Below are 19,998 nucleotides of genomic sequence, written 5' to 3'. Positions count from 1 at the left end.
TGTTTTTATAATTTTTATAGAATTGTTTTTTAAGTTTCGCAGGAATTTCATCAAGAATTTGACCTGGAATTGTTGTAAAAAAATTGTTTCCAGTATGAAAATTAAAAAAATAATATATTTAGATACTTACTTTTTTTTGAGTTTTTTGTGTTCTTAGAGGTATTCATAAAAGACATTCGATAATGTCGTGAATAAATATCCATAATTATTTCTATACCTATGGGATGATTGAGTGCTTGAAAAAGATCTTCGTAAAATTCCTGGTCGAATTATTGAAAAATCTCGTGAGATGGTTCCAGTAAGGATCATAATCATCATAATCTTAACAATTTTGCAAAAAAAAATAAAAGTGAAATTAGAGGAATTAGAGGAGAAGGAGGATTGCCATTGCCCCCTCTGGATACGCACATGCGTGCATGACATCGAACATCATCATCAGTATTAATGTAAACAGGTACTACATGACGAAGACAATTTTTGGATATATTCAAGATAGGCTGACAAAATCGGGGGCAGTCAAAATCGGGTCAGTACTGTATTAGTTTTTAGTAGTGTGTATGATCGAAAGAACTATGACGAATAGCTTACATATAACAGGGAATTCAAAAACCGATTTAAAAAGATTGACAAAATCAGGTCAATAACCATATTAAAGAATGAATTTGATTTTTGAAATTGTTACATACATATATTCCAGCTAATTTGAAAATTACATAGAACAATCAATTTTTTTAATGTATTTAAATATTTGGAAACTACCAGATTTGCAAATAAAGACACTGACAATGCTTCTAATAAGACAATGCAGAAGACAGCTGCAAACAGTAGACTTTTTGGTTTGCCATGAGCTTTTAAAGTTTCGCAATCGGTGTGACCGTTAGATTACTAAGGAAAATGTAAAGCTCGACCATACTCGTAAGTTTTGTTTTCCCTTTCGTTTCGGTTGTATGTACATTTTTAGCTGTCAATCCTACCGTGGAAAGTTTCCTGGAAAGCATTATGTACGATTATGGCCTTTAAAGGGAGCATCACACGAATCAACGGACTAGAATGCAACGCCAAATGGCATAATCGTAATACGTATCTGACGAAAAAAAAAAAATACTGCAGCGGGAATTGAACCTAAACTTCTTTGATCGATACTGCTAGTTACTTTGCAACACAATACGCACGGCAATAAAGTACAGATTTTTATTTTTAATATATCAGCTTATCTAAGTCTCATAATTCAAGTTTTGGACACTATATTTTTAAACGTAAAAGGAATGAAACGATATTTTTTATATGAGCGGATAATCTAGATTCCATAAATTCATACATTGTTCAATAGTTAAGTAGAGTATTTCAAACGCATTTCATACATCATAAACAACATATTTGCGAGTAATACCAGCAGGGGCCTTCCTTAGCCGAGTGGTTAGAGTCCACGACTAAAAAGCAAAGCCATGCTGAAGGAGTCTGGGTTCGATTCCCGGTCAGTCCAGGATCTTTGCGTAATGGAAATTACTTTGACTTCCTTGAGCATAGAGTTTCATCGTACTTGCCACATAATATACGAATGTGAAAATGGCAACTTTGGAATGCAAGCTCTCAGGTAATAACTATGGAAGTGCTCATTAAACACTTTGAAGCTGAGAAGCAGGCTCTGTCCCAGTGAGGATGTAATGCCAAGAAAAAGAAGAAGAAGAAGACCAGCATGGGCTGCATACATCAATAGTATGCCATTTAAGGCCGCACGGGACGTCATCATAATCACCCTATCCATTTCAAGAAGCAAATCCCAAGAACCACTCCATATATCGATGCGAAAGTGTATCACTACGATTCTGTATATGTAGTGCACAGCCCGATAAATTTTCAGCTTCATCGGTTCACTAAAACTCGAGATTTGCTTCCACAAAGTTTTGATGATTATTGTTAGAGTGAGACGAAAGATAGGGAAAATAACACGGTCTCCCGTGTCCCCTTAAAGGACTCTGTGGTTCGGAAGCAAATAGTAAGTAAAGGTTTTCAGCTTCAGTTGTCAAATTTCATAAATATTATGGCAGATATTGAACCGGCATACATTGTAGAACACCAAAATGGATTATCGCGTCAACATTGTATTGATCGATTATCAAAGCAAGAGGAAATTCAAAAATTATGTCAATTGTTTTTAAGTCAATCTAAATCCTCCCCATGTCCACTATCACGCTTTTTCCCGCATGCACTGTCGCACTTTCATACACCTCCACTCCCCTAAATGATTGACGTAATTTTTGAACGTTCCCCTAAACTTTTACTTTGTCTTAAACTTTACTATAGGAGATTTAAAACATTAAATGTGATTCCCAATTTCAAATATGGACGTATAAAAACTAAAAGTTTTTAAACCAAAGCTATGAGTTTCTGTTACATAGTTTTCGAACGATACATCATCCTTATGATTCGTATGAAATCACTCATTCATGTTTTAATGCAATATTATGCACTATTGTGGACATTAGAACCAGATTCAGCCACTTAATTCGATCAAAATACTGAAAATGAAAATTGGTAGTCTACAACGAACATCGACCGGGTAAGTGCCGGCACCAGCACAATTGTGCTGGTCCCACTTTGTCCCTCCAGAAATATTTGCTGTGTGAATCAATTCTCATTTGGTCTTCACCATTTCAAAGAATGACTCTTTCACTCTCGATTCGTACCTGTGCATACCTAGAAAAAACGAATAGTTGACAAGTTGCGACAGATAAAACTTTTTCAATTCTTACGGTGTTTGTTTACATATTGTTTACCCTGAGCTGGTGTTTTTTAAACACGATGTAAACAAAATCTGTTGTGCTTAATTACAAGTAGCAATGATAATTCAATATTCGAAATCAAAAAAGTTTAGTAAAACAATGATTTATTGGCTAAAAGAATCATTCAATGTGATGGGTGCCGAACAGCACAATTGTGCTGGTTCGTCCCGAAAGGGATATGAACTCTGCCTCTATCAGAAAATTCTAATGAATTATATTTTATTCTCCTACACTTTCCCTAACACAAAGTATTCCTATTTAGTAAGACATTTACAAGTGCAAAAGCGCAAATAAAAGTGTGGGACCTCATCGAATCATGTTGATGCCCTCAGAGCACTCATTCTTCGATTTGCGAAAATGAGTCCGCTGAAAACACCGACCCGACTCGACGCAATCGCGCACCTCTACCAACGCCTCCGCACATGTAAAAACTTCTGCGATAAACCTGTGGTGTGAAAGAAATGTGCAATATTATTTTAATTTCAATCCTAACTGCATGACCCGTAGGCTCTATGCGTATGATTGTTCATTATTTTAGCTAAATATACCAGTTATTCCTGTACATCAGAAGAAAAGAAAAACGATTAAGAATATCTTGCAGCGTAAAGTTTAAGTGATCAAATATTAATCCTTTCTTCGAACCTAATTTCATTATATATTGGGTTATGCTATGCTTCGCGTGTGATACGAACAATTAGATTTATCAATATAATGCATTAGCATCCAAACAAATACCCTAGAAAATTTTCTTATTGTCCGACAAACATTTCAAAACAATTACGAACTGCAAAAATTCAACGGTAACTTTACTCAACAAAGCTTTCACTCGATCACCCTTAAAATACACAGTCATCAGTAGACCATGCACTATAATATCCTCCTAATATAACGCAGAGCTAAAAATCCTCTCTTGCGTTACCCAATCTGAACAAGAAAACATTTTCAAATACTTCCCATAATTTGTGCACGGCAAAACAGATTCCACTTTCTACGTAATGTAACCTAGTATGAACAGCTGCCCAACTCTCCAGACCTGCGCCCTCCAAGATCCAAGGTGCTGCTGCCTTACGTTCAAAACTTCTTTCCTCAAAGTCTGTCTATCAATTCCGAACTCTATTGCATACTACCATACCAATCAGACCCTATTCCTGACAAGACACAGAGTCATAACCCCAATGTGATGGATTTACCCAGTAAATCCACAACCTTGTCCTAACCCCTCTTACGTTTCGCTATCCTCGAAAGTCACCCATATTGATGATTGGCAAAAAATATCAGTATTCAATCCACAAATCCCAAATTACACCACATTACGTTGGTCCGTTTGGCGTCGCCGGTGGATACCTGTTCTGACATTCGTTTCTTTTAAACTCCATTTCAACCATGTCCCTCCACTTTATCAATACGAATGTTGACGAATCACGATAATCTGAAGATCGTGACCAGAACGGAGGTAGGATAAATCACTAGGGACCAACTACCACCATTTTTATGATGGATTACATTATGTGTGTGTGTGATCCATCTAACCCCCACTGTCCGGCAGTGGTATTATGGAAAAAAGTTTTCAGCAAAACTGCTTTGGTACTGCATTTTTGCAAAAAGCTTCAGTCCGGGAGTTAGAAGGTGATAGCTCTATTGCAGATCCGGTGACCCATTTCAGAATGGCTGGAGAGACACGTCCATTCAGAAGTCACTTTCACTAACAACAAGCCCCGCATGTATACATTACCGTTATCAAATGGATAATGATAATGCATACACACTTCCTGTTTCAAAGATGGTTACTTTGGAACTGGCGCGTATTTACTGTTCAAGTACAGATACTGTTAGGGGAAAGGTATTCAATATCGGCAGATAGAGATATGTTTGCCAAATTAAGTGTAATTGTGGTAACATTGTGCTAAAAGATTATGTAGCCGGCGGGACTTGAACCCACAATTTCCATTCTGTACACGGACGCATTACCAATTATACTACAGCTATGCTACGGTAAACTGAAGTATTTGGCTATTGACCTTTGTAGCATCCCCAAGCCCCACAATCTTGCTAGTCCAATATACCACACTTATCCCTCACCATATCTCTATCTGCCGGCATTGAATACAGTCGGTGTGAGAAAACGCAACACTATTGTACCTACATCCCCATATGATCGCACGGGTTGTCGATTCGGCTGAGGAATAGGTACGTGGTTGCTGCCGTACACACTGGCCAACGACGGTTGTGATACATCCGTATCAAAGGGGTTTACTCTTCTCTTTTTTATTTTCGACTTTTGCAGTCAGCTATTTTTACTGTTAGGGGACATAATCTTACATAATCTACATAATCTTTTAGCACAATGTTACCACAATTACACTTAATTTGGCAAACATATCTCTATCTGCCGATATTGAATACCTTTCCCCTAACAGTAAAAATAGCTGACTGCAAAAGTCGAAAATAAAAAAGAGACAAGTACAGATAATTATATAATCAGAACAATCTCACCAAAATTCATCCAAGGCGGCGTTGTCATCAAATCAAATCAGCAACTAATTTGGCATGCATTTTCTTCTCCTTATGACGCATATACCACTTGTCATTTCTAGACCACATTTTTTACTTCTTCTTTCGCGTATTTTTCACAATTATTACAATAATGTTTTTTTTTCATTGTCGAAACCATCCGGTGGCTTGTCAGTCAAAATCAAAATACAAACACAGCAACAACAACAAAATCACGTGGAAATTCATTAGCAAAGCCAATTAGAACCGGTCATAAAACATCACATTAAAGAAGTCTTTGATCGCACGAAACGCGCTGGATTTTTTTTTTTTCACTATAAGATATCGAGGTTTTTTCAATATTAACATCCGAACTACAATCCGGATGGTGTAGCACCAGCCAAATCATCGGCAAAATCGCGAAAAACTAGAGCACGAAAAAAGTGTGGCAAGCAAAACAAAACACGACCGTTCGCGGCCCTTTTTATGATGGATTACATTATGTACCAAAAATGGTGTGCACTGAAATGTGTCCTCTATGGCCGGACATTATGTCCTCTATGCTCGGACACTATGATTTTCACCGTCGAAATTTACACCAAACCCACAGAAAGGCCAAATGGTGCTTCGTATGTCAGCACAAACCTTGTGGGTTCAATCTTTGCATGGTGTACAGCGCATGAAGCGTATTAGCGAGATCTTAGGTCAGTTCCATAAACTCCTTCTTGATCAGCGCCATAGATCGATTCGCCAAATCAGTCTTACATTGGCGGTTGCTTGCATTCAGATGAAAATGTCTTCGGGAATTTAACGCGTTTATATTGTCTGTTTCATTCGCAACAAAATGTGCGACCCACTTTCGAACAGACTGAAAAAATCGTCGCCAGCAAACCAATCAAAGGAGGTGATATGCATTTGTGTTGGCAAGACTGGTGAAACGTCAAACTCACAGCGCTTGCTTGACTGGCGACGATTTTGGCGACGATTTTGGCGACGGTTTCACCGGCGACGATTACAAATCGTCGCGTCCGAAAGGGTGCAAAATTTACAATAGTTCTTCACAATTTCTTTGTCAGCTTGAAGGTTGAAGTGTGCTCTCAGGTACAGTCAACTCTCCCTTAGTCGACCTCCGTATCTCAATATCTAAAATTTGGTGTTCATGGCTATCTCGATGATCCCTTGAATCGCATATTTGCACTGGTTTAGTATATTCTGTAAAACGATATCTCCCTAACTCGATGGTCCCTTCATTATCGAGTTATGGAGAGATGACTGTACATCATATCTTGTGGCTACTTCTCGTGCGCTCATTTGGGATCTTTCAAATATTACGTAACGCAACAGGGGGTGGGAGGGGGTCTTCCATAGTGTTACGGTCCATACAAAAATTTAAAATTATCCATACAAAAGCTGTTACGTGGGGGAGGGAGGGGGTCAAAAATTGGAAAATTTTGCGTTACGTAATATTTGTGGAACCCTTTGCCTTAAATGCATCATGTTTACAGTACTTTATAAGTCCTCCAAGGACCGAAAGTTTTGTTGTTTATGCTTTATTTTTGTTGCTGTTTGTTTTTTTGTACCATACATTTATAAAAAAAGCGAATTATAAATTAGATCCCAGTTATTAGGTTAACATTTTCATTGTCCGGTTATAGAGGACAAAAGGTGTCCGGCCATAGAGGACTTGCAATGGTTAACAAAAAAAGGTTGCTTTTCTTTGAAATTCTATATTTCCTAATAAATTTGCATTGTGATTGATGCAAAACTTACTGAAGTCAACGTACGGAGACAATTCAGCTTAAATTATATGAAACATAAGGCCATAGAGGCTGTCCGGCCATACAGGACTTCCCCCTAGTAGATGAGATGGAAGATGTGTGGATAGATCTATTGTCAATGCATTCCTGTAATGGTAATCCATTTAGCATGATCCTATTTTGCCTAACATGAACAGCAAACAATCGTGATAGAAGAAGTAGTGCCAAACAGGGTACTTTCCTTGTAACATTCATAATTATAATATTTGTTTTTACCATATTGTTTATTACAGCCTACAATAATTTGAGGAGTATACTGTAGCAATCCAGAAGAATTTTGAAAATAAATCATCCAAAACCCTTCTTGAATGGTTCCAAAATTCTTCTGGAATAATTTCATAATCCAATTGGTGTGATTCCAGGATCTTGCTGGAATGGTTCATAAACCCTTCTAGAATTATTTCGAAATTCTGGAATTACTATAGAATTTTTCTGAAAATATTTCAGGATCTTTCTGAAGTGGTTCCAGAATCCTTATGGAATGGTTCCAAAACACTTCTAGAATGGTTCCAGGATCCTTATCGAATGATTTCAGAATCCAACTGCAATGGTTCCAAAAGCCTTCTGAAACGTTCTAGCTCCATATCTGCTGATTGTATCTTACAGAAACAATTCAAAAAATTTTCTGGAATGGTTCCAAATGAATGATTTCTTGAATGATTTCAGAATCCAACTGGAATGGTTCCTAAAGCCTTCTGAAATGTTTACAGAATCCGTCTAGAGTGTTCCTAGAATCCTTTTTGAATGATTATAGAATTCTTGTGGAATAGTTCCAGAAATATTATGGAATGGTTTCAGAATCTTTCTGAAATTATTCTTAAATCCTCCCGGAATGTTTCACGAATGGCTACTGAATCTCTCTAGAATGAAGATAGAATCCTTCAGAAACGATCTATGTATTCTTATGGAATGGTTCCAGAACACTTCAAGAATATTTCCAGAATCCTTACGAAATTGCTTCATAATCATTCTGGAGAGGTACCAGAATCCTTCTGGAATGATTATAACATTTTTTTTTTCTCAGAATATTTCTGAAATGGTTAATTCCGGAACCATTCTGGAGTGGTTCCAGAATCCACAAGTTAGATATTCCGGAATTCTTCCAGAGCGCCTAAATAATTCCGGAAATTCGTTTCTCGAAGGAGACAAGACTATTGATTTTTGTGAAGATTGCGAAAAGGTACAAACCCAAGAGTAGATACTTTAGAATGCTTCTGAGAAGAAATCACAGCTACTTTTGAAAGAATGCTTATGCGAGTGAACCTTACAATTCTATTAGAAAACCCTGTAGTGCATTTAGCTGGACATCAGAATGTTTTTGCGTAAAATGCTACAGTTAGAATACTTCTGGAGGCATTCCCCAAAATTTATTTAAGTGTAAATCAAAATAAACACCCAGATTGATCCGAACCACAAAATCTAGAGCCAATAAACCTAGAATGCTTCTGAAGAAAACCTCAGAATGCCGGAATACTTCTAGTAGAATTCCTTAGAATGCTATCCAAAACTTCTTTTAAGATAAACCCCATAATGCCTTAGATATCTATTCATATGAAGACTTCAGAACGCTTCTAGAATCTCCGAGAATACTGGAAGAGTCCTGTTTATAAACATTCTTAAAGAAAATTTCGATATGAAAACAGGACCTAACTATTTGGCATTTGCATATCGTGCGGCAGGCATGTAGATACGCTCTAAGCCCTAAGAAGTCGAGAAAATTTCTTACTCTGAAAGGTGCTCGATCGGACCAGGATTTCCCTATTCGGGTCCTTCAAAATGATGTTCTGAAGACCCTCAGAATGCTTCTGGGAAAGACTACAGAACTCTTCTTGAGTGATACCCAATAAGGTAATGATACAATCTCGCACATATTGTATATCCAAATACCTCAATTGGCATTTGGGTCCCAAAATGCTTCTGCAGAGAGAGAGAAAGAGGCTGAAAATATCTTTTTCCAGCGAGACTTCAAAATGCTTCTCGAGGGTTCGAGAAAACTCAAGAATACTTTTGAGGGAGACTCTAGAATAGTGTTGACTGGGGTATCTGCCTTTGAAGAGAAAATGCTGTCTTTGAGAAAGAAAATGTTTTTGGAGGAATTCACAAAATACTTCTATAGAGTCTAGAGCGTTTCTGATGGATTGCGTACGAGGCTCTGTAAAGGGACATCAACATTCGTTTGGTTACGATACCTCAAAATCACACTTGCGAGGAAACTCAAAAATTCTTCTAGGAAAATCCTCAAAAGTACCAACAACCATAAGACCAGAGACAAATTTCGTCTTTGATAGTAATGGAAAATTAAAAAAAAATACCCTCTATTTTTCAAATGGGATCCCACAATGTAGATTGATTCTGCAATGAGAACAACTCGAATCAGATAATGCTAGTGCTTGATTTGCCGCCCGTTGTTGCTACTCCAGTATCGCCAGATAAGCTGCACTACACAAGGAACCAACCAGATGACTGCTCGGGACTAACAGACACCCTCAGTGTATAAGTGCTGGTGATAATCTATTTTCAGGCAACAATGGCGCCTGCCACGTCAGAATGCAGACCGACTGTAGAGTCCGACTAGCATCTACGCCAGTTCATGCGTGAGTGTATTGGTTGGTGAAAAGGCATGACAGAGTGGTTTGCTTTTCGATGAATTTTAGGCTGACAAAATAGGGAACCTGAAAAAATCGGGTCATTTTATTTTGTTCCTGTTTTTCAAATTTTGGCGTGTTACAAGGTTACATGGACTTTGAGGAGGGCGATGGACATGGGAGTAGCCAGTTTTTTTTATCAGGGGCTCCCTTATATTGGTAATATCGATAAAAGGCATTATCATTGCCCCCTCTGGCTACGCCCATGCGTACATGACATCAAACATCATCATCAATTTTAATGTAAACGAGGTAAAACATGACGATAACAATTTTTTGGTAAATTTAAAATAGGCTGACAAAATCGGGTCAGTAGTGTATAAGGAAACGCGTGCTATTATAATGGAAACGGTTTCTTGTCCGTCTCTGATACTACTGTTTGTTATAAACGAATAGTTTGAGTTTGATAGATTAAGAATGAATGATAGAAACAAGTGAAAGATATAACTACAAAGTACAAGGAAATGGACGGGTCTGGGATTGAACCCATGACCTTTTGCTTATGAAATAGAACCGGTAGCCAATTTAGGCTGATACAAATATTAATTTTCTTTTATGTCATCCCCCCTTCAAAAATTCAAAAATTTTGAAGGGGAGAAAAAAAAAGATTAATCATTTTTTTTTTGACATCAGTTAGGGTTTTTCAATTTTTAAAGTGAAAACCAGGTAAAATAATGATCCAGATGACGATTGGAAAAAGTTTTACAACAATCGTTAAAAATAAAAATTCGAAAAAATAACTTTTTTTTTTGTTCCTTATTTATTTTTATACACACCCCCCCCCCCCTCGTACCTTCCAAGTGGTCTCGGACATAAAAGAAAATTAAAATTTGTATCAGCCTTATGAGATATGAGAAACCAGAATGCTTCTTGGGGAGCCTATGCCAATGTTTTTGGACGAAGGCTAAACTAAGTAAAAAGAAGTTAATTCTGAATGATTCTGCGAAAAAATCTTAAATTTCTCTTAGAGGAATGTTCTTGTCGAAAGCATGGAATGATTTTTAAGCATAAGGGAAGATCAAAATATGACGTACTTCGTTTTTAGAGATTTCTAGACCCCCCCTACCCCCTCTGTCACGCTTTTTCCAATACCTAATAAATGCACTGTCACACTTTCGTAGACCCCCCTCCCCTAAATGATGGACATCATTTTTGGATGACCCCTAAGCATAAGCATTTATGACCGTACAATTCGTAGTTGCTACTTCGTGATTGACAGGAATACTCAAAATTGTACAGGGAACCAACAGAGGCAGCTTGAGGGTAGCATACCATCTTCAATGTACAATTTCGAGAACTCCAAACTTAGTAATATCAATAACCGGTTAGCGGAGAAGGGAAGGAATGTTGGCGTGACCTCCGTTGCTACTAGAGACCGAGATCACCTCTGCAACTCAACGGTTGCCACAGGGAGGAGTTTTGCTAGTGAGAGGGAGGGGGGTTGATTGTTTCAAAGTGAGGCTCAGAATGCTCCTCAGGAAGACCTCAAATGATTTTTTGAAGTGTACTCAACATGCTTCCGGGAAGACTCCAAAATGCATCTGGAGACCGTGAAATGCTTTGGGATTCAAATAGCCGTAGCAATGAGTGTACATCTATTTAGCAAGACAGTTCGAATTCCAAACAGTACAATATCTTAGTACTTCACACACGATATATGAATATTGTCAAGGAAATCACTTAGTTAATAGTTGTGCTAATGTTTATGGAACACTTCTTTTACCCCTTAGAAAGCTCTTAGGTAGAGTTCTTGTTTTTTCTGAATTCATGGTATTTTTTTTGAAAATTTAGATTCTGCCCAAACTGTTGGAAATCACCCCATGCGTCGATTCCTCAACGCCTATTTTCGTTGAATGTTACAAATATCTATGCAGTTATGGATACAATAAACATGTTTAGAAACTTCTTTTCATATCCTGGAAGGGATTTTTCTACAATATTGGCTTGTTTAAGGGTACCGTCGTTGGGGGTGAGAATGGGTCAAAAAAGAATATGTACGATTTATTTATTGAATAACTATCGCAATTTAACTCCAATAAACTTCAAATTTAGTGTGTATGTACTTTGATGGTACATTAACAACTGTTCAAAAAATTGAAGAAAAATATTCATTCACAGCGGCATTGGGTCACTGTAATTGAAATAACTTGTTTTTGAGAATATGATTGCAAAACCATTCACAGCTGAAAAATATTGATGAAATACGATGCAAACAAGGCGAAAAGATATCTAAGATGTTTCACAGGTATGATAAACCCACTTAAAAGAACGATTTTACCAAAAAATTGAAGAGCTATGAGAAAAAATATGTAAACTCAACATTTATCGTCAAGTTAACATAAATTTTCTTTGTCTTCAAAGTCTCATCCCCATTGCCATAAAGCCTATTCAGTTTTCCCAAAGGTGTACTGAAACACTGATTATTTTAAACCTTCGTAAATAGCTAAATTTTGGTGCGACATTCCACGATCAATACATTTCAGGCAGATGTTGACGTCATAATCCCAGTATTTCAGCGATCCAACTCATTTGTACTTCCGTGAGATGTTTCTATAATATGAAAACACAGATAAATAAATAAATTATAAAAAAATCCATTTGAAAAAATGTTACGATGCTGCTGCGCACGAAACACAGTGGCTGGTTTGATAAGTTGTCAAAATGCACGGAATACTCAAGTAGACTTGTTTGATGTTTCAGAGATGCTGTATTTTGAAAGAATTAACACATCTTTATGAAAAAAGAGAACACCCGGCACCGTAAAATGTCAAAAAAGTGGACTTGCCATTTAATTTACTGTCGTTCTTGCTTGACCCAATCTCACCCCCGTTTTCAATGTTTTAGACAACGTACCGAAAAAAAAAAGTTTTTGTGGAAAAATCAAATAAATTCCGCAAAATACTTGTGAATTGTAATAAAAAGACTTTCAACCTTCTACTAATATAACGATGGAGGTAAAAGTACATGTGTGATAGTTTGCACAGGAGAAATTTAATGTAATCAATTTTATCTAGTTTCAACGTACAAGTTTATTGATAAAGTAAACAAAAACATCTGATGTGATGAATTACGTGGAATAATATGTTCCCTAACATATGGATTATTAATTTTAGTAATATCAGCGTTATTAGCTGAAATATTTCATAAATCACATTTTTCACCCCCATCGACGGAATCCAATTTTTTACATATTCTGATTCTAAGCCAGAATCCGAAGTTTTACAATTTTCAGTGTCCTGGAATTATTTCTAAAATAAGTTGGCAGTTAGTATGGGAATCGCTTTTGAATCACCCTCGGTAAATTTTACTAAGGGACAAGCTGTCATTTTGTAAATCAAAACGTTATAAAGTCTACGAATTGAAATCTTCATTAATCAATTATAATGTCAACATTAAGATATCGGAGCGCAATAAAATTTGGTTATACATAGAAAAATGTGCTCTTTGGATCAAGCTACGAAAAACTGTAACTTTTTCAACGCTGAACAATTAATAGGTTTGTTTTTTCTCTCTTTTTTTGGCCCTACTTCTTAGCTAAGTGTTTTACTAGCACTTCCAATGTTACTCCCTGAAAGCGTCCATTGCCAATTGAGCACTTTTGCATTTGCATATTGTGTGACAATCCTGTAAGATGCTCTGGGGAAGACTCCAGAACGCTTCTTCAGTAAACCCCATTCATGCTTCTTTTTCTTCTTCTTTCTGGCGTTACGTCCCAACTGGGAAAAAGCCTGCTTCTCAGAATAGTGTTCTTATTAGCAATCGTTATTAACTGAGAGCTTTCTTTGCCGATTGACCATTTTTGCATGTGTATATCGTGTGGCAGGTACGAAGATACTCTATGCCCTGGGAATCGAAAAAAATTCCTTTACGAAAAGATCCTCGACCAGCGGGATTCGAACCCACGACCCTCAGCATGGTCATGCTGAATAGCTGCGCGTTTACCGCTACGGCTATCTGGGCCCCATTCATGCCTGGACCTCATAATTATTCTGTGTATGTTATATAATCCATTTGTATCCGTTTCCAAAATGTTTTAGGGAAAGTTCATAGATTGCTTCAGAAGAAAATCAGACAATACTTCTAAAGGTAAACCCCAGAATGATTTTGACATGAAGCAAACTAGGTGCTTTTTGGGGAGAATCTCTAGAATTCTTCTACTAGAGACCTTAGAATGCTTCTGTGGATAAATTTCCGAACCCTTTCGTGGACAGATGTCTGAGATTCTCTTGCGGACAACATAATATATTTAAAAGGGGTTTGTGAAACGCTTCTTAGAGATGACCAAAATAAAATAATCCTAGGAATGCTCCAGCGATGAGACTTCAAAATACTCTTGGGAAGTACGAATAATTATGTTTAGAACTTCTAAAATGTATGTAGGGAAGCCACTTGAAATACTCGAAGGAAGAAACCCAACAACTTTTGGGACAACTATTAAAATTATTTTGTGAATCGCCCCGAAATGTTTCTTGGAAGGTATTTTGTAGACCTTAAAGGAGATAGCTCCTAATGTCCTAACTAGTCAAGGCTTGAAAATTTCTTGGTACTGTGCGGAGATCATCAAGCTTCAGAATAACTTTGAGGAAGCTTTTGGTATGAGAGCTCAGAGTGTATCTTGGAAAGACCTCATATTATTTCTGGACAGACTTCGTATTGTGTTTTCATGAGGTACGATTTAAGGAGAGGAGTCCAGTATGTCTTTGAAGATTCATCAGTGCTAAGATTGTCAGTAGGGAGCATAGTGTTATTCAGGGAAAGCTTCAGACTAATTTTAAAAAAGGTTTTAGTGTGAGGACTCAAAATGCATCTTGAGAAGACCTCAGATTATTTATTGACAGTCCTAGTATTGTCTTTTCATGAGATACGATTTAAAAAGAGAAGTCTTGTATGTCTTTAAAGATTCAACAGCGCTAAGATTGTCGATAGGGAGCATATTGGTGTTCAGGGAAAGCTTCAGAATATATTTGATAAAGCTTTTGGTATAAGGGCTCAAAGTGTATCTTGGGAAGATTTCAGATTATCTCTGGAATGCTTGTAGGAAAATTTACAGAATGTTTCTGCGTCTAGGGAAGAGAAAAGGCACATGAGTCTAAGCGAAGGTTTCGTGAAAATATTCCAAAATGCTTCTGGTCCTGAAACACTTCTTTTCTTAACTGCAGACCTGGATTCTAGAAAAGAATCAGGAAAAAAATCAAACGACATCTAACGACTCTTTTTGGACAGACCCAGAATTACTCTTAGAAGGAGGTTCCACAATTCTGTTTAAGGAAATCTCAAAATAGTGCAGCAACGAGAACTAAAGATTAATTTGGGAAAGATCCTACTACTTTTTTAAGAACTCAAATTGCGAGGAAAGCTGGGAATACCTTTCAGAGAAATGGGTTTTGAAATATTTCTCAGTCCAAGTTGGGACTCCAGAATTCTGCATGCCTTATTTTGGGATGAGATTGTTCTAGGTTGTGCCAAAAATCTTTCTAGTAGAAAACCCCCGAATGGAGAGGTTATAGATTTTATCTGCGGAAAAGAATGCTTCCGGGGCAGACTCCGAAATGCACTCGAGGAAAGTAACAAAATGGTTTTGAAAGAAACTTAATTCTTTTATGAGATAAAACCTCAGTCGGTCGGAATGATGCTACTGAAGATTCTGAAATGCTTCTGAGAGGGACACCGGAGAACTTTTGGGCGAGACCTCAGGTACGTACTGGGTTTCAGCCAGAAATCATGCCAGAGTTTACTTTACAAATTTGCTCAAGAATCAAACTGCAGACATTTCTGTGTTGAATTCTTTCTTTGTTAATTATCCAGCCAGTTGGTCTGAGATTCATTCTTTTTTCGACCCTTTGCTTGAATGCTTCAGAGGTAAAACTGTAAAATGAGTTTAGGGAGTGCTCACAAAGATTTTTAGAAGAACCTTTACAATGTAAGAGACCCCATAAATGTTGTGACAAAGAGTGGTGTTGTGAGTGCATTTAAAAACGATATATTTTTAGGAAACTCAAGAATGCTCTTGAACAGTGTTGTGAAAAACTCAATTTCTCATAATCACGTAACTCAGCAGTCAAAAAATCATGGATGAGTTGGTTCCCCTTTTTGACTCATTGTCTCGTATTTCCACTGTTTACTCACACACGGCAATAATTTCTTGTTAATCTGGTAAAATTATAGTAATCCTTTCTAACGTATACAATAACATTCCGGTTTCACGAGTTTTTGACGGGTTTTGCGACTGAATCATGTTTTACGGTTTGAGTTGATTGAGTGATTTGGTTTCAAAATCTCAAGCATGAGATTTTCGAAGCAGATCTCTAATGAATTTGCTCTCACGGGAGAGCGTATTGATTGAGATTTTGAGTGTGAGTCTATCAACACTGCTCTTGAAGGAGACCTTAGATTATTTGTAGGCAAAAGGTTGATATTATTTTCAAGGAGTAATTTCAGAATGCATTTGAGAGAGATAGCAGAATGCTTCTAGCGATCCTAGAGTGTCACTGAGGCATTACGACACATGAGTTCTCGGCAGAGTTTCAGTGAATAGATTCTATATTGGGAGAAATTCCAGTGTGATTTTGAAAGCTCTTCTTGGACAGACCCATGAATATATCTAAGAGGTGATCCCAAAGAGAACTCAAAATTCTTTTGGAAGAGATCCTACAACCATTATTGTGATTGTTAGGATGATGTTTAGCACCTACACACTTGAATTATTTTACCGTAATCCTTAAATTTCACCGTAATCTCAACAGCTGAACAGTTCGGTAAATAAAACACCGTAACTCCGTCTAAATTCAACGGATTCCAGTGAAATTTTACCGAAAACTGTAAAAAATTACCGTACTCCGTTTATTTCACCGAAATTTTCAGCTGTTAAGATTATGGTGAAATTCACGGATTCCTGTAAAATAATTTAAGTGTGTACGGCTAGTTCATCACCAAAAACATTGCGGTAAATAACATGATTTTGAGATATGACTACATTACACTTTACAATCAATCTATTCTGGGATGAGAATAACTCACATCCTATAATGCATCTAGACTCCCTATAATCCTTCAAGTGGGAGGCTAATGTTTTTGGGGGAGATCTCGGATTGTATCTGCACGAGACTAAAAACAGCTCTAGAGAAAGCCAATAGGACGGTTTCGTAAGAGATCGAAATTGTTTATGAAATGCAACCCCAGGATGCTTCCGGAAAGATCCCAGAACATTTCTAAAGATACTGGAAAGCTTCTGAGAAAAACTTTTGGGTGAGGCCTCAAATACGTACCTACTGGATTTCAGCCAAAATTTATTAGTAGTAAATGTTAGAAAATGCAACCAGTTTGTGATTTTAGTGATTATTTTTAAGAAAAAAGTAACTTAAGTATTTTTTTGTTACGAATAGGTACTGACTTTTTTGTGACCAGAAATTAATGACCAGGAAACTGAAAAGTGACGTGCTACCCCGCTACCAGCCTGGTAATGTTGTTACGGCATTCTCATGAGCAGATCGCAGCCTTCGATTAATGAGTGCGAAACAGCTAAAAGCTGGTGATTACTCCAAAACATGTTTTACATTTAGCAGTAACTACATAAACCAGTCTTAGCCGGTATTTTCAATATCATCCACAAAAAACCGTAACAATCTGCTGATTCATCTGTGATAATAGTTATTTAAGGTTAGAATTACTAATATATAGAAATGTAGATAACTTACTGTGAAGAATTCTGTGATTTGTAGGATAGTTTAGCTTTTATCAAACTGTAGTCATTTTTAATATTAGATCTAAGCATATTTAGCAATCAAACAAATTATGTCAATTAAAGAACTCAATTTTAACAATATACAATTCCATGAGCTTCAATTCACTGAACTAGTTTAATTTGACATCTCTCTTCTCCTTCGTTCTTTGAATAAAAATGTCAATTTGTTGCTACGGCCTAGCACGGTAGTGCTGGCAACAACAGATGTATTTCAGGAAGAACTTTTAATAAAGGTATGAAAAATTTCATAGGCGAATTAATGCAGGAACTGCTCGAGGGTCTAAACGAGCATCGATGCGATACATTTTTCTTTGAACCCTCATAAATTTCTTCTATGGATTAGTGATTAGTAAATAATGATTTGTTCAGAAGCTACAGATTGTTTGCATGAATAAGCCATTTTACGAAGCCTGGTCAAATGACAGGAGACCTGGGATTTTTCAATCATCGGTGTCAGTTTTCGCGATGATGATGGTTGATGACTGTGCGCATTTCTAGCGTAGCTTTTCATCCAGGCGAAAACTTAAATGGAGAAAAATTATTAAAATATTTCTGATCACAAAAGTGCTTTTTTATGTGCAATATGGGTAACAAAGAGGTAGCTGATACAATGACTACGTGTAATGTTGCAGTAACGAACATTTTTGGATCTCTTTTTTGTCATTTTCTCCATGTCACCGTTTGGTAAGATGAGGCGTTATTGAAAATCACGCTGGATTTAATCCCAGGTCTCCTGTCAATTGACGCCGTTGCGGCGATCAGCTGTTCCGAAACGTCTCGTAAAATGGCTCATAGCAAATTATCCAAAAGATATGTATTGGATTCATTCAAGAACCATTTAACGTGTTGCTGTTAGAGCTTCTTCTACATGCTATGTTTGATGTATCGCACAAATGCTTTTCTCGGGCACAAATGCTGCAGAATGAGGCAAAACGAAATTAGTAGAAACTGGATAAGTAAACAGTGATTTTTTTCAAAGAGCTTTTTTTTGCAGAAATAGCAATTTATCTTGCAAATACGCATTGGATTTATCCAAAATCCATTTTACAAGTTGCTGCTTGAGCTTCTGCAGATATATTCGTTCAAGATGAACGAATCCTCAGGAATAGTTTTCAATCAATAGTTCGCCCAGGGTTATTCAAGTGTGTCTACATGAGAATATCCAATAACTCTTCAACAAGCTGGATTCTCGGAATTTAACAAATATCTATCCTTCTGTAGACTTCCAAAATTGCTCATGTTCATTCCAGAATTCCCCACAGATTTCCAATAATTAACTTCTCAGCGTGTTATGAATTATGCTACAGTGTTTTGGGAATTTCACAGTGAACTGCTTGAAGATCTTTTTAAGGAATTTATCAACAAGTTACAGTTCCTGCTCCTGGAGTTTTTCTAGAGGTTAATAGAGAAATTCATTATGATATTTTAGAACCCGGAGTTCATCGAAGATTTCATTCAAGGTAAACCGTCGATTATGATGATGTTGTTAAAGTAGGTACCTACTTTGCTAAAGATTTATCAAGATTTCAAGGAGATCAATTTAGTTTTAAAGACTTCTTCAGAACCTTCATAAAACCAGAAGTGCTTGATTGATTTCATATGAGTATGAGTGTGAGTAAGGGAAGGGATGTTAGGAAAGGAAATTTCGGATGATGAACGGTGGATCAGGATGGGATTCGTGTGTGATTCCTTAAACTTTATTCTACCGGGCTAGCTTACGTACCTTTTGCTGTACAGCCGATTATTCTGCGTCCGGGTGCTACACTGAAGCAGCACGCCGGTCGCGTTGCATCTTCCCGGATCGGCCGTCGTCGCTGATGTGACCGTTGCATTGGACGACGTGTTAGTAGTTGTTGTAGTAGTGGTGATGGTACTTGTTGTTAACTGCTTCCCTGCTCGGTTCCCCTCTGCTGCCGGTGATTCCGTCAGATGCTGCCTACTGTTCACCGTTGTGGAGCAACTGCCGGTGCCGGTGGTAACACGTGACACAGGAGCTTCTTCGACTTCCGTTGAAGAAGCCTGGGGTGCTGCTGCCGTTGGTTTGGGTGATGTTGCTGTCGCTTCTGCTGCGGTTGCTGTCGTTGCGTTGACGCGTTGATTGTGATTGTTGGTGGTGGATGAGGCGATTTGATTCAAGAGATTATTGGCTTGGACAGTTGCGGTCGGAGCACCACCACTAGCAGCAGCAGCAGCGATTCGATCACTACTACTGTTGATGTTGTTGTTGTTCATGATGTTGGTTGCAGTTGCAGTTGTTGTGTTGTTCGGATTAATGGCAGCAGTAGTATTGCGGAATGGTTGAGATTTAGCACGGGTATGATGGTGGTGATGATGATGATGGTGATGATAGTGATGCACGTGATTCAAATTGAAACGATTGTTAGCGATCGTTTCGTCATGACTAGAAGGTGAGGTTAGGTTGAGTGAGTGATGATTTACCAAGATACCAAGAACAACCGTTGTCAAGTAGTGAATGGTTATGGATAGCGTAGCACAGGAGAAGAAAGAGATTAAGAAACGAG

General features: G+C 37.5%; 1 protein-coding gene across 3 annotated transcripts in view; it reads right to left on the bottom strand.

The window, feature by feature from the left end:
- LOC5564728 (serine-rich adhesin for platelets) overlaps positions 1–19,998 on the bottom strand; it is an 83,568-nt gene that overhangs the window by 16,305 nt on the left and 47,265 nt on the right. For 2 of the 3 annotated variants that reach the window (XR_002499189.1, XM_021839085.1), the window contains one exon: positions 19,200–19,877. Coding sequence is in view for 2 of the 3 variants with exons in the window: in XM_021839085.1 (XP_021694777.1) it covers positions 19,200–19,877 (678 nt within the window). In the remaining variant the exon portion in view is untranslated. The remainder of the gene's footprint in view (positions 1–19,199; positions 19,878–19,998) is intronic. The other variant, XM_021839086.1, reaches the window with a different exon arrangement.

Source organism: Aedes aegypti, chromosome 1 (genome assembly GCF_002204515.2).
Source record: "Aedes aegypti strain LVP_AGWG chromosome 1, AaegL5.0 Primary Assembly, whole genome shotgun sequence".
Lineage (NCBI taxonomy): Eukaryota > Metazoa > Arthropoda > Insecta > Diptera > Culicidae > Aedes > Aedes aegypti.
This window is presented reverse-complemented; position numbering and strand designations above follow the sequence as displayed.